The sequence below is a fragment of the Chaetomium tenue genome (assembly GCF_020726465.1).
Source record: "Chaetomium tenue strain MPI-SDFR-AT-0079 chromosome Unknown F5144scaffold_3, whole genome shotgun sequence".
Lineage (NCBI taxonomy): Eukaryota > Fungi > Ascomycota > Sordariomycetes > Sordariales > Chaetomiaceae > Chaetomium > Chaetomium tenue.
The window spans coordinates 2,601,427-2,613,508 of NW_027117331.1; the positions used below are offsets into that span (position 1 = coordinate 2,601,427).

At 57.5% G+C, this 12,082-nt stretch overlaps 5 protein-coding genes across 5 annotated transcripts; 3 read left to right on the forward strand and 2 right to left on the reverse strand.

Moving 5' to 3' along the window:
• The first annotated feature begins 1,334 nt into the window (after positions 1–1,334).
• F5144DRAFT_186438 (uncharacterized protein) lies at positions 1,335–2,581 on the forward strand. Its single transcript, XM_066782775.1, has 3 exons — positions 1,335–1,547; positions 1,672–1,962; positions 2,015–2,581. The coding sequence occupies exons 1-3, from the start codon at positions 1,476–1,478 to the stop codon at positions 2,282–2,284; spliced, it is 633 nt and encodes a 210-aa protein (XP_066644886.1). The 5' UTR covers positions 1,335–1,475; the 3' UTR covers positions 2,285–2,581.
• Positions 2,582–3,267: 686 nt separating this feature from the next.
• F5144DRAFT_591696 (uncharacterized protein) lies at positions 3,268–5,772 on the forward strand (the record flags this gene model as incomplete). Its single annotated transcript, XM_066790299.1, has 2 exons — positions 3,268–4,017; positions 4,249–5,772. 2 exons carry the CDS (start codon positions 3,268–3,270, stop codon positions 5,770–5,772), a joined length of 2,274 nt encoding a protein of 757 aa, XP_066644887.1.
• A 2,247-nt stretch (positions 5,773–8,019) lies between these two features.
• Positions 8,020–8,681, reverse strand: F5144DRAFT_546687 (histone H3-like protein; the record flags this gene model as incomplete). Its single annotated transcript, XM_066787425.1, has 3 exons — positions 8,020–8,241; positions 8,345–8,466; positions 8,546–8,681. The coding sequence occupies 3 exons, from the start codon at positions 8,679–8,681 to the stop codon at positions 8,020–8,022; spliced, it is 480 nt and encodes a 159-aa protein (XP_066644888.1).
• An 836-nt stretch (positions 8,682–9,517) lies between these two features.
• On the forward strand, positions 9,518–10,602 carry F5144DRAFT_186561 (Der1-like family-domain-containing protein). The gene is made up of 3 exons (XM_066782776.1): positions 9,518–9,791; positions 9,873–10,341; positions 10,395–10,602. Exons 1-3 carry the CDS (start codon positions 9,612–9,614, stop codon positions 10,481–10,483), a joined length of 738 nt encoding a protein of 245 aa, XP_066644889.1. The 5' UTR covers positions 9,518–9,611; the 3' UTR covers positions 10,484–10,602.
• A 160-nt stretch (positions 10,603–10,762) lies between these two features.
• On the reverse strand, positions 10,763–11,889 carry F5144DRAFT_186363 (Acireductone dioxygenase ARD family). The gene is made up of 4 exons (XM_066782774.1): positions 11,775–11,889; positions 11,315–11,632; positions 11,117–11,176; positions 10,763–11,055 (listed from the first exon to the last, which is right to left on the reverse strand). Exons 1-4 carry the CDS (start codon positions 11,802–11,804, stop codon positions 10,939–10,941), a joined length of 525 nt encoding a protein of 174 aa, XP_066644890.1. The 5' UTR covers positions 11,805–11,889; the 3' UTR covers positions 10,763–10,938.
• Positions 11,890–12,082: the final 193 nt, after the last annotated feature.

Sequence of the window (12,082 nt, forward strand, 5' to 3'; positions counted from 1 at the left end):
CGTCGAAATGACCCCTGCAACTTACGGTGCTGTATGTAGTAGGCAAGACAGGTTTGATATTGGCCGAAATCCTGGTGTCGAGGACCTTCGTTTCGGTTATCTCCAGCTGAGGACCCTCCCTGTGTTGCTGACAAGATCAAATCTCTTCTCGCTGGCGTCATCGGCCTGAGCGGTCGATCACCAGGGATGCGCAACGCAATCCATGGGCGCTCCGAACAGTCCTCGGATACAGAAAGCCTCGCCGACTTGCGAGGGCGTGTTGGCCCTCTCCTTGTTGACCCTCTCGCCCATTGTCGTCGGCGGGTTGATGATGAATGCGGTGTCTGCCCCCCTGCAGCTGCCACTCCAGGGTTACTGATCCTGCGAAGCTTACTTAGTTCGTGGCCGATTTACGTGTACTAGCCACACCGGCATACTGCCGGCTCTGTTGCGCATAAGACAAGGTGTGGCTTAAAAAACCGAACGGGGTTGAAGCTGGCGGGTTTTGGGATCACCGCGACGCTAGGAAGGCCTGTAACGGGCGGCTTTGAGGCCCGTGAGTCGACAACCGGAAGCCTCTTCCGTGGTTGCGATTCCGATCAGCCTCTCATTAGTTAGAACAATTTAGCCGGAGACATTTGCAACGCCCGACACACTGATGAATCTACTTTTTGTCCTCTCTGGATGGAAGATCTGAAGCAAGCCATCGTGTCGCAGGAACTTTCGAGTTTTGTGTGTGGGGGTGTGTGTGTGTGTCGACTCTTCTTTTTCAGACATGGACGGAGGGCGATTGAGCACTCGGAGTGGACCTGGCTGGAATCGAGTCGACGCTATCGTGATTTTGTGTAATCAGTGGATCATGCCAGTGTGTCTGCTCCGACTCGGCTTTGCGTGGGGTTTTCTGCCCGCAAGAAGCAGGAGGGAAGGAAGGAGCTAGCTAGGTCGCCAACCCATCTCTCAAGACCTACCAAAACCAGAAGGGACGACGCTGCAATTCATGCAGGCGCGATTCCTTCATACGGAAATCTCGCGCCAATCCTGGGCAAAGGCTCCTTGCCTTCCCTCTTCCATCTTCAAACCCTGCAAATGCAGATGCACTGCAAAATGTGGAGGACTCGGGGGCCACACATGGAAAACGGCGCCGACACAGTTCCTCGGCAAAAACCCCAAAATCCCCAGATTTTCAAAAAGGCGGCACCGCATCGCACTGTGATGTTTGTCAACGGTCTGGGTCTGGGTTTTGGGTCCAGGCTAGGACCCCCGTCCCGCCTCCCCGGACTGTCGCCCGTTGAAGGTCAAGAAAACTCAATGTTACGGTGTCTTCCCTCCGTCGAGGTGCGGGGATGACCGGCCTTCCCCAGACCCGAGAATCAGAAGAACCCACCCAGGATCGAACCATTCCCTGATCAGATGTCATGGGCTCGACATCGCGGAGCCGGTGAGGAGGGGAAGCACACTGCTTGGCGCCTACACAGGACACAACTCGATCATGGCGGATGACCGACCGAGGCCAACTTTCCCTCCATGTGAGTCGCTTCGCTTGTCTTGTCTGCCAACGCCGATCACAAGTGAGTTTCTCCGTCCCAAGAATCGTAATGAATCTGCGGCAGCCGGAGGCTTGCCGACATGCGATTGCGACACGCAGACGACGACGACAGCGAATCAAGCCTGGCAGGGCTAAATCTGCCGTAGGGTGATACATGTACATCGGGCCCAGGTCGGCAGCTTGCCTATACGCACGAGACTGGCGAGGTTGTATTCGCAGAGGCGACCGGCACGCGACAGCATGTCTGGGACATTTGGGACGTCTGGAAGCAGCATCGAATACCCAGCAGTGTGTCACGGCTTAATAGCCACAAATTGGCGGCAAGCTACTTCCCGGTGCGACGCTGCAACGGAGCCCAATATCCTCCGCGCGCCGTGCGGTGCTTGCTGGCTGGTCGACAGGACGAAGGGGCCGCTGGTGGATATTGCTTGACCAGCGTTGGTTCTGTCGCTCACTCTTTTGGTCGTCATCCTCGCTGACATGGTGTAGGCTGGCTCATTTGAGCCGGACCCCGACGGCATTGCTGCAGGTATTATATTGGCTTGCGGTGCAACCATTAGATATTTTCCGGTCCGTTCCTACCCGGGATCGTCAATCCTGCTCCTGGCCGCCTCGAGTGCACATCATCGTTTCCGCAATTGGTGGCGGGCTGAAGCGAAAGACCGTTTCCTGGATTTCACGGCTTTCTTCCCGTTCAGACCCCTAATTTCTCGGGCAGACAAGCCTCTACTGAACGCTGACCCGCCCGAGAACTCCTGAGGACGGCAACTTGTTGGAGACAGCAAGATGCCGTTCCAAAACTAACCGGGACTTTCCCTGGACAGTGTGCAAACCACACACTGGACGTTTCCGTCTAGAAACCCGGCAGAACGGGATCCACGCGTGGTGTGCGGAGAGGATGGCGCCGTGTCGGAGGGTTCAACGGCGACGTACCGTTTTCGTTTTGGACGGGCCTGTTACACGGTACACAGTTAACGTCAGCTTGGGTCTAGCAAAGACAGTTACGGCGCCAAGCCACTTGTCGCAAGACGTTCGGCGGGGTGCAGATATCGAGACCCTGGCGAGGAGAGCAGCCCACCCCACTTTCAGTTCCACAGACTTTTCTTCGATGGCTCTCCCCTGCAAGCAGGGGGGGCAGCAAGCTCCCACATCCCGGCAACTGGCGCCATGGGTGTCGGTCACCCCAGGGCCGTTAAGCCATGGGTGTGTGAATGAGTCGGAGCGCATTGCAAAGGGCAGCAAGGATGGGTGATTCTCTCTGGGACCAATATATGGCACCCCCCGGAGCCCGTCTCTTTCCCCCACAAACAAGAGGTCCCCGAATTGCTGCTTCCTGGCTCTCGCTTCCCGACGTCAAGCAGAGCAGTCATAATAATAATCCTTTCGTTTTCCGGGACACAACTCGCTGTCCAGTCCAGTCCAATCCAGTCGAGTCCAGTCAGTTCCACGTCGCTGACAGACCGCGGTGCTTCGTATTGGTTCAACTCGACGCGCACCCCCCTCCCCGCCGCCATCGCATCTCGCCGCCACATCTAGCATCCACCATTATCTCTCTCATTGCGCGCCCCGGCCCTTGCTGCGGATGCCCTCGCCCATACGTCCGGGACGGCATCTTCCCGGCAGCCTATCTGGCAAGTGTCAGTGGGTGTCGACCCGTGGCCGCGACACCCACTCTTGGTATCCACCCACCGGCGAGTTGTCGCAAATCCTAGGTTAGGAACGAGAGATCCAGGCCGCCCACCATGAATTTCTACGCAGCCTCCAATATGCCCGTGTACAGGGTGGAACGGGAGACGCGCCAAAAGAGCTCCAAGCAGGGTTCCAAAACGTCGAGGATCCTCGGCATCCCGAGTCCACAAAGGGACACCGCGCCACCCCCCGTCAGACCTGTCACGTCATCCGATGTTGTGCCACACGACTCCCTATCCATCGACCAGTTCCTGGACCCTGCTGTTGATGGCCCGCCGTCACCGGAGACTCTTCGCGAACTGAGCCAGCAGATGAAGCGGGCCTCCGTTCGCGACAAGCACCAAAGCCACCAGACCAGCTCGTCCGGCTCCTCGTCACTGCGGTCGCTGACTTCAGCCGACCGACCCTCGTGGGAGAACCCGCTCGACGGAAAGACGCTGTCAAGGAAATCCTCGGGACGGTCGACATCCAGCAGCATGCCTTCGCGGGAGCGGCCCGAGAGCGTGCAGATATTCGGCAAGACTCTCTTCAACAGGAGGCCGAAGGGGAGGCGCGAGAGCAGCGCCCAGAGCTCGTCGAGCTCCATGTATTCGACGGATGCTGTGGGTGACTCTGCGCTGCCGCCAGCTCCAACATCCAGCCGGGACTCGACCATCCCGGGGCTATTTGGCCTCCGCCGGAGCATCAAGCCGGACCAGGCCGCCGAGGCACAACGGAGGCCCAATATCTCTGGGCCGTACAACTTCCAGCATGTGGCCCACACCCAAAAAGAGCACGCCCTCGATTCGCAACACGGCAGCCTGGTAACACTAGGTTCCGAACCCGCGCATCTTCGAGGTCATGGAGGGCCAAAGGACGCGAGGCCAGATGAAGCGCACTTTGCCGACTTCTCGTCTGAGTCGCTGCCACTGGAGGAAGAGGACGCCATGGGCCCCGCTTCTGAATTCCGCCAAACAACAACTCTCACGAGGACCTCATCCGTCTTGAAGAAACGTCCGTCGTCTCGGCGACTTCTCAATCGCTCCCAATCCCAGGAACAATTAAATTTGCATATCCCCCCTCCGCGTCCTCCAAGGTCTCCTGTTGACCAGTTCGCTCCTAACGGTGTCCACGTACCTCCGCGTGGCCCTAGCCGCGTTTTGGGTGGTCGCCATGAGCGCTTTGACTCGATAGACGGGCCATATGCCGACCCCGGGAGTCCGCCTTCGACGTCGTATGGGTACACGCCGGATATGGACGTCATCCACGAACATGCCTATTCTGCTGCGTCCATGAGCCCGCATGACGACGCTAACTGGCCTCTGCCCTGCCCCAGCAGCACCGCCTCCGAATATACGCTGCCCAACGTGCCCGAGGAGGATGAAAATGCTGTGTCGACGAAGAAGTCTCGTGCAAGCGTTGCCAGTAACTCATCCCTCCGCGGAAGCCAGTCGGTCCCGATGTTGAGGGGACTTGCCTCCCGCCAGAAAGATGACTCTGACCGCCGCCCAAGTGATGCTTCCGACACCCTGGGCCGGTTTGATATGGTGGCCGCCCAGCTGGCTCTCAGAGAAGCGCTAGGCGAGAACGGCGACGCGTTGCCTCGGGAGGCTTGGGAGGACGATATCGACTACTGTTATGACCACGAGGCAGAGGCGGATTGCGACTATGAGTGGAGCCGCCCATCCCTCGACACATGCAGAGATGGCGACACGGCCACGCCGGTTGACGACCATGGGCGCGGCGTGGAGTCTCGCGGGGCCTCTCCTGCCTTGCTGATGCCTGGGCAGTTCGATGTGCCGGCTCTTAGTCCCGTCAGTCAACTTTCTTTGGCAACTCCGCAAGAAGCGATCACGCCCACGGTGATGAACAATCCCAAGGCATCGAACTTCTCCTTGCCGAGAATCGACTCCAAGAACCTGCTTCACGTGCGGAAACCGTCTGACGCGTCCAGCTTCAAAGAATCCCACGGCTTCACCCTGTCTCCGTCTCTCCTGATTCCCATGGACTACCAGCAGCAGATGTTGGCCTGCGAGGCGGAAAGGCAAGAAGAAGCCTCTGACTTCGCTTTTCGCCCTTTCGAGGAGCCCGAGCTGAACATGGACCCATCAGCGCTCCTCCTTCGGTATCGTACCAGCGCTTCGACGACCGGCACCATCGAAAGCAACAGCTCCGCGTTTGATAAACACAACTCGACCGCCTCGACGTCGACCGACTATACCCGGCTAACAGCGAGCGTGTCTTCGCTCGACATGGAGCCCTGTCTCCCGACAAATGAACCGCTGCAGCGCTTCCCATCATTCGAGTCCCACAGCAGGGGCGAGAGTAAGGCTGCCATGCCCACGCTCCCCGAGTCGGAAGAGGCAGCTCAGCCGTCCACCCGCCGCCCTCACTTCAAGAGCCGGGGCAGCGAGTCTAACCTTGTGAGGATGGCCATGGACGAGCCTTGGCCGGGGAAGCCCAAGCCCTCGATCCCGGCTAGGCGCGGGCGTGCCAGGACCACGAGCCTCAGCACGCCGCCCCCGGCGAACCAGTATGCCTTGTTCCCGCAAGTGCAACTGAGCGGAAACCGAATCTAAACAGATCGGCTTCGTCAGCACACACGACAACCACACACACCCACATATATATACCGAAACACAAAACACTCACCTGGGAAGCAGCACTCTGCTCCCGTCGTCATCAGAGCCCACAGAGAGCTCTGTCCTCATACCATTTCCTTTTTTTGTTTAAAAACACATCCTGTCGTTGTCTCAATTAGCATCTGGAAGCGGATGGGAATCAAACCATAGACTTGGGATGGATGGTGCGGGTTTGGCACCAACGGCCGGGCGGCGCAAACTGAAAAGCAGTTGTCATCTTTTCTCTCCTTACCTCTTTGTCCAGGACCGACTTTCGTCCTGTGTTACACCGCTGCCCCCTATTTTCCTTATCTCTCGACTTCTGGACTCTCACTCGAGATCTTGGTCACTACCACACAATGTCTTCCCTTGACATCATTTTCTTAGCACAACACGGTGTGTATGGGTTGGATTGGAAAGACTGTACCAGGTTAGGAAAACCGCGCACTCACTGTCCGATATTTTTCCTTTTTTTCTTTTTCTTTCGGCTTCGTTTTACATATTTTTCCTCGCCCTTTTGGACGGACAACCACTCTCATGTCCTCATTGTCGGCGGCACCAACATCGTTTTTATATCCGCATCGGGCGAGAGGGAGCGGGCGGAAGGAAGCATCGATACCACAGCGGCAGCAGCGCCTGGGGGATGGGGATGGGATGTTATAGGAGAGACGGAGACCGGCAGCATCCTGGGCCCCCACTCGCCAATGCACCGGCAACCCAATCACGGCCCGACCTCATGTCAGCTCAACTGAGCTGTCATGGGAAGGGAAACTGGCGAGCCGAAGGGGAGCGTCCTTTGCTGTTGAGTTTTGGATATGAAGCGATGACGGATATGATTGATGATAGGAAAAGGGGGTGGTTGCTTAAGAAGGAGGGGTGATGGGGTCTTCAATAAGAAAGGGGAATGGGGAAAAAACACCCAGAAAAGAAGAATAAATCGGTCGGATGGGGTTGGGTAGACAAGGTAGAAATGCAACTCCGGACGGGACGGCGAGGCCACCGCTGTGTATCTGCTTCCAAAAGCGCTCTTCCCTGGTCAGAGTTATATATGCACACTCCCTCTTGTGTCGCAGACCACCAGGTTTATAATATACAAGATCCAACGCACACAACAAGACCTAGCACAAGCAAAACTTCCTCCTTCCTGCAAGGCCTGGAGGTCCCACCCACGCTCGTGAGATCCAGTTAAAGTTATGATTAGGTGGGTAGCAAGCCCACAAAGCAACGATGTTTTGAAGATCTTCCCGCCCCGATCCCACGTGGTCCTGCATGTCTGAGCTGGCGGCCCAAAACGCCGGCCCTGGACCTGCTCGATTGGATTAGGGCTGCAGAACTAGCCCCGGGCCAGACGTCATCAAATCATCATCGCCCCCCATTTCCCGGGTTTGGCGAGCCCTGCTCCCTGGTGAGGCTCTGTCGCTGGTTGGAATTGAGAATGGCGTTGGTGTTGTCGGTTTTGACAATGCGAGCAAAGGGGGTTGGCTGGGATGGTAGATGGGTGGTTACTAACTATCGGGTTCGGGGGTCTCTCTTGAGGTGGACGGCTAGCTGCAAGTAAGGGTGTTTTGGTTGGTCGGGGTGAGGGAAGAGATACCCCACGGCGATGGGTGATGGCATGTGGACTGCCACGGATGGCGGTTGAGTCATCAACGACGTGAGGTACAAACACACCAACCACGAGCATGAGGACGTCACAAATCACAACCACATCCCGGCAGACCATCCGACGACACCCGCTCGGCGTTGATTATACTATCACAGCGGCCACGGCCTCTTTCGGGTACAGTAACCAAGCCAAACCAGACGCCTCCCCCCGAACCGCCCAAAACTCCTGTATATAGCAACAACACAACACACAACCAGGAGCACCCGGAACCCCCTAAAACTCCTTTGAACGCCGCCACCAGATCCGGCGCACACATATTGTGTTTAGCGCACACCCTTCCTTCCCGGGGAGCCGTCAAGCAGAGAGCTCAGGTCTTGGGACCGTCGCAGCTCCACCCGGCCGACCGACCACGCCTTTCTATCCTCCCAAGCCAAGCCCAGGGGACCCAACCCCACCCCCCCAAACACTGCATCACGCAGCGATTATGTAGGTATATGCCCTCGAGCCGAAGAAGCACCAGAAAAAAAAGCAACTCCAACCCGAACCAACCCCTTCAAGCGCACCCACGCACGGCCACGGCCACGACCCCAGATCACAGGTCACACCCACCCAGCACCCCCCCAAACACCGCGTATCCTGCGGGCGAGCTGGATGTCCTTCTGCATGATGGTGACGCGCTTGGCGTGGATGGCACACAGGTTGGTGTCCTCGAACAGGTGCACGAGGAAGGCCTCGGCGGCCTCCTGCAGGGCCAGGATCGCCTGGGACTGCCAGCGCAGCTCCTCGGCGGAGGGCTGGTATTGGAGGGCGATTTCGCGGACCTGGATTTGTCAAGCAAGGTGTTAGTGGGTGGGTGGGTAGGTGGGTGGTTTTGATGTGGGGGGTGGGAAAAGAGGGGGTGGGCAAGAAGGGGGCAGGGCGTACCAGGCGGGAGAAGGGGAGCTTGAGCAGGAGGAGGTCGGTGTTGGCTTGGTAGCGGCGGATTTCTTTGAGCGCGACGGTGCCGGGGTGGTAGCGGCGCTTTTTGGGGCGCGGGACGGGGTCGCCTGCTTTGGGGAGGTTAGCAAGGGATTGGCGGGGGATTGGATGTTGTGGAAGGGGGAGAGAAGAAAGATGAGAACGTACGTTGTACGTTGCTGTGTCTTGGTCTCTTCGCCGCCGTCGCCGCTGCCGCTGCCGCTGCTGGTGGCCGTCCCCGACCCCGGGGTGAAGCGGCCGCCGCGCCGACCGAGGCTCGTTGCTTGGCCTTTTTGGGGGGCATCTTGCTGGCTGGGCGTGCTCTAATAGGCGGGCTAAGGGATGTAGAAAGCTATGGCCGAGGGATTGGCGTGATCCGAGGGCGTGGTAAGGGGCTAGAAAGGGACTCGAAAGGTCGACGGGAAGCTCGAGTGCTTTGCGATACGAAAATAGACAGGGTCCGGCGCAAATGGAATTGCCAAAAGGGAAAGCGGTATCGCAAAAAGCTGATATCGCGAAAAGATGCTCGAGGGTACAAAGTAAGGGCCGGATCTGGTCGCAAAGTTGAATGTGACAAAGGTTCAATTCGGGAGGGATCCGGGAGGTTGGGAGCTTCATTCAACTTCCCTGACCCGCACTTTCGCGGGACTGAGCTCTCGCGTGATGGACGCGACTGAAGAGACAGGGATTTTAATGGGGTGGCCGGGTACAGGGAAATGGCACCAGCCACATGTTAGTGCACTTGCTTCTCGTCCGAATGATAATATCGGATACATGCATATGTGGCTTTCTCCCTAACTGGCGTCATCGGGCCTTGTCTGTTCCCCCCGGCTCGCTTGCCGAGCTCGCCGTTCGTCTCGGCGTACTAACACCCGCTGATGAAAGATACCGTTAGAGATAAAGGACACCTCAGCATCACTGCGATTCATCAGCAACGCGAGGAGGAGCCCACTCCAAACCACCACACCACTCCGCAACTTTCCACGTCGGCTACTTGGTCGACTGCAGTGCACATGTATTCATTCCGCAAAGCGCTCCAACTTTAACTGCAAATCGCAGCCTGCGACTGCGCCATCCAAGGCTGGGCCGCTATCGCATCCCGCAACCGCAACTACCCATCTACAAAGCACCAACCTAAGCACGCCAGGGCTTCAGTGTAATAAGTCGCCGACCCTACATTTTCTGCAGTCACCACGACATCTACGATTGCGCTTGCAATCTTGTAAAGAAAAAGATGGATCAAATAATGGGCGGCGAGGGGGGCTTCCCGCTCGAAACATGGTTCTGGGAGATGCCCATCTGCACGAGATGGTGGACAACCGCGACAGTCCTGACCAGCGGCCTGGTGCAGTGCCAACTAGTCACCCCATTTCAACTCTTCTACAGCTACCGCACAGTCTTCCAAAAGTCAGAGGTGAGTCCGGGACCCTACCCCTCCCCAGCCGTCGTATCGCATCGCATCCGCCCATGCTAACCCCGCCATCCCCAACCACAGTACTGGCGCCTCATCACCACCTTCCTCTACTTCGGCCCCTTCTCCATCGACCTCCTCTTCCACGTCTACTTCCTACAGCGCTACGCGCGGCTCCTCGAGGAGACCTCCGGCCGGTCATCCGCCTACTTCTCGTGGCTCCTCGTCTACGCCATGACCAGCCTGCTCCTCCTGTCGCCGTTTGTCGCCATGCCCTTCCTCGGCCACCCGCTGTCGTCGACGCTCGTGTACATCTGGTCGCGCCGCAACCCGGACACGCTCATGAGCTTCCTGGGGCTGCTGGTCTTCCGCGCCCCCTACCTGCCGTGGGTGCTGATGGGCATCAGCTTCGTGCTGCACGGCACCATCCCCAAGGATGAGTTCATGGGCGTGATTATCGGTCATGTTTGGTACTTCTTCAACGATGTGTACCCGCCCCTGCACGGCGGATCGCGCCCGTTGGACCCGCCCATGTGGTGGCGCCGGCTGTTTGGTGAGTGATTTCTGGGTGGTTGAGTTGACTATGTCGTGCTGACCCTACTCCAGAGGGGCGACCGCGCGAGGAGACGGCCAACGGTATCAACAACGAGATCGCTGTCGCCGGGGCCGAGGTTCCGCCGCCGGAAGTGATGTGAGCGTGGATGACCGGGCAAGGGTGCGGCAGCGTACGTGCTCGAGGGTAAGTGGACTTTTGCGACATACAATTCGATTTGGCGGGCTTGGCGTTGAGGGAGGTCATACATTACAGAGGGTTCTTATGAGCATTGCATACAACATTGGCGTTGGGTTGGGTTTGGAAGGCCATGTCCTCCCTGGGTTAAGGAAGGGATTGAGGTATTTGCAGGGCAACGGGTGAGGATGCCAGTGGTAGCATGGGAACCTCCGGTTTGCCCAACTCCACCTCTTGTGGTTATCTAGCAGGTGGGATTTTGCAGGTCGACGGCCTGGTAAAGAGTGCTACTATGTGGCGATTGAGCGAGCAAAACGATAGACAAGATAACACGAGCGGGATGGCACCAAGTCAATCAACTTCAACACGCTCCGCATTGACATAATACATCGCTTATGGTATCCACGGCGTGACAGCCCTCTATTCCAAGAACTGCGAGACATACTCCTTACGGTATGGGTTTGTGTCCAGATCCCCGGACCGGTTCAGGGGCGTCCACTTGGGTTCTTCCTTGAACAGGCGCATCGCGTGGATGTACTGCATGCGTTAGCATTAACTTCCTTTAAACTGCCGTCTAAGTCGCCAACATGACACTTACGTTGTTCTCATCAGTCGTAAACCGATGGTAAATCCCCGCGGGCAGGATAATCAAGTCGTCCTAATTCCATCGTCAGTCCCATGAACATAAACCACTTGACCCCCTTCCCCCAACCGTCACCACCACACCACACCACCATTCCCCAAAAGCGAGTTAAAAAAAAAAAAAAGAAGAAAAAAGAAACAAGAAAGAACACACCTTCTCCAACGCAATCCGCACCCACCGATCCCCCCGATCCCTCACATCAAAATACCCCCTCCCCCCCCTCACATAGCGAATCTCCTCATCCTCATGCAGATGCTCGTCAAAGAACTGGCGCACCTTCCCCTCGTACGCGTCGCCCATCGTCTGCGGCGACACCGTGATCTCGTCCCGGTTGCGGTACCCGCGCTCGCTGGCCAGCGCGTCCACGCCGGCCAGGTCCGGCATGTGGAAGTAGAGCACGCCGAGGGAGGCGAGGGCCGATTCGGTGAGTTCTGCGGTGGTGGCGGAGGCGTGCGGGAGGCGTTGGTCGCCCTGGGGTTGGGGGTTTGGTTAGGGGGTGTTTGTTGGTGTTGTTTGTGGTTGAGGGGGTGAAGGTGGGAGGTTGCGTGATTTTGGTTTGGGGAGGGAGGTGGAAAGGGGAGGGGGAGGGTTGGGTGTGTTTTGGAGTGCTTACGGGGAGGTCGTCGTAGAAGTAGGCCTTCATTTTTGGTGATGGGGGGTCGTGAGTATGGTGGTGTTGATGTTGTGTGTGCTCTTGGCTTGGATGCCGGTGAGTTGACAACGCGAGTGAGCAATGAAGCGAACAAGGCGGGGCTCCCAGGTTAAATCTGGTGGTGAGGGGCACAAAAGTTGGTCAAGATCGCCCACAGTAATGGTGAGATTTGGTCTTGTTACTCAGCAATGGCACGCTCGTAAATCTGGGTTTGGTATTGGCTGAAATCTACAGGATTGTCTCACGAACTAGCAACACTGTCACCGTCA

Bases quoted from the DNA above. Each gene is read 5' to 3' on its own strand.
- F5144DRAFT_186363 (XM_066782774.1), bottom strand. From the start codon at position 11,804: ATGAAGGCCTACTTCTACGACGACCTCCCC. The intron at 11,633-11,774 runs GTAAGCACTCCA...CCCCAACCCCAG, and splicing joins ACTTCTACGACGACCTCCCC to GGCGACCAACGCCTCCCGCA. The intron at 11,056-11,116 runs GTAAGTGTCATG...TAACGCATGCAG, and splicing joins TTACGACTGATGAGAACAAC to TACATCCACGCGATGCGCCT.
- F5144DRAFT_186561 (XM_066782776.1), top strand. From the start codon at position 9,612: ATGGATCAAATAATGGGCGGCGAGGGGGGCTTCCCGCTCGAAACATGG. The intron at 9,792-9,872 runs GTGAGTCCGGGA...CCCCAACCACAG, and splicing joins CAGTCTTCCAAAAGTCAGAG to TACTGGCGCCTCATCACCAC. The intron at 10,342-10,394 runs GTGAGTGATTTC...ACCCTACTCCAG, and splicing joins GTGGTGGCGCCGGCTGTTTG to AGGGGCGACCGCGCGAGGAG.
- F5144DRAFT_186438 (XM_066782775.1), top strand. From the start codon at position 1,476: ATGACCGACCGAGGCCAACTTTCCCTCCATGTGAGTCGCTTCGCTTGT. The intron at 1,548-1,671 runs GTGAGTTTCTCC...AATCTGCCGTAG, and splicing joins TCTGCCAACGCCGATCACAA to GGTGATACATGTACATCGGG. The intron at 1,963-2,014 runs GTTGGTTCTGTC...GACATGGTGTAG, and splicing joins GTGGATATTGCTTGACCAGC to GCTGGCTCATTTGAGCCGGA.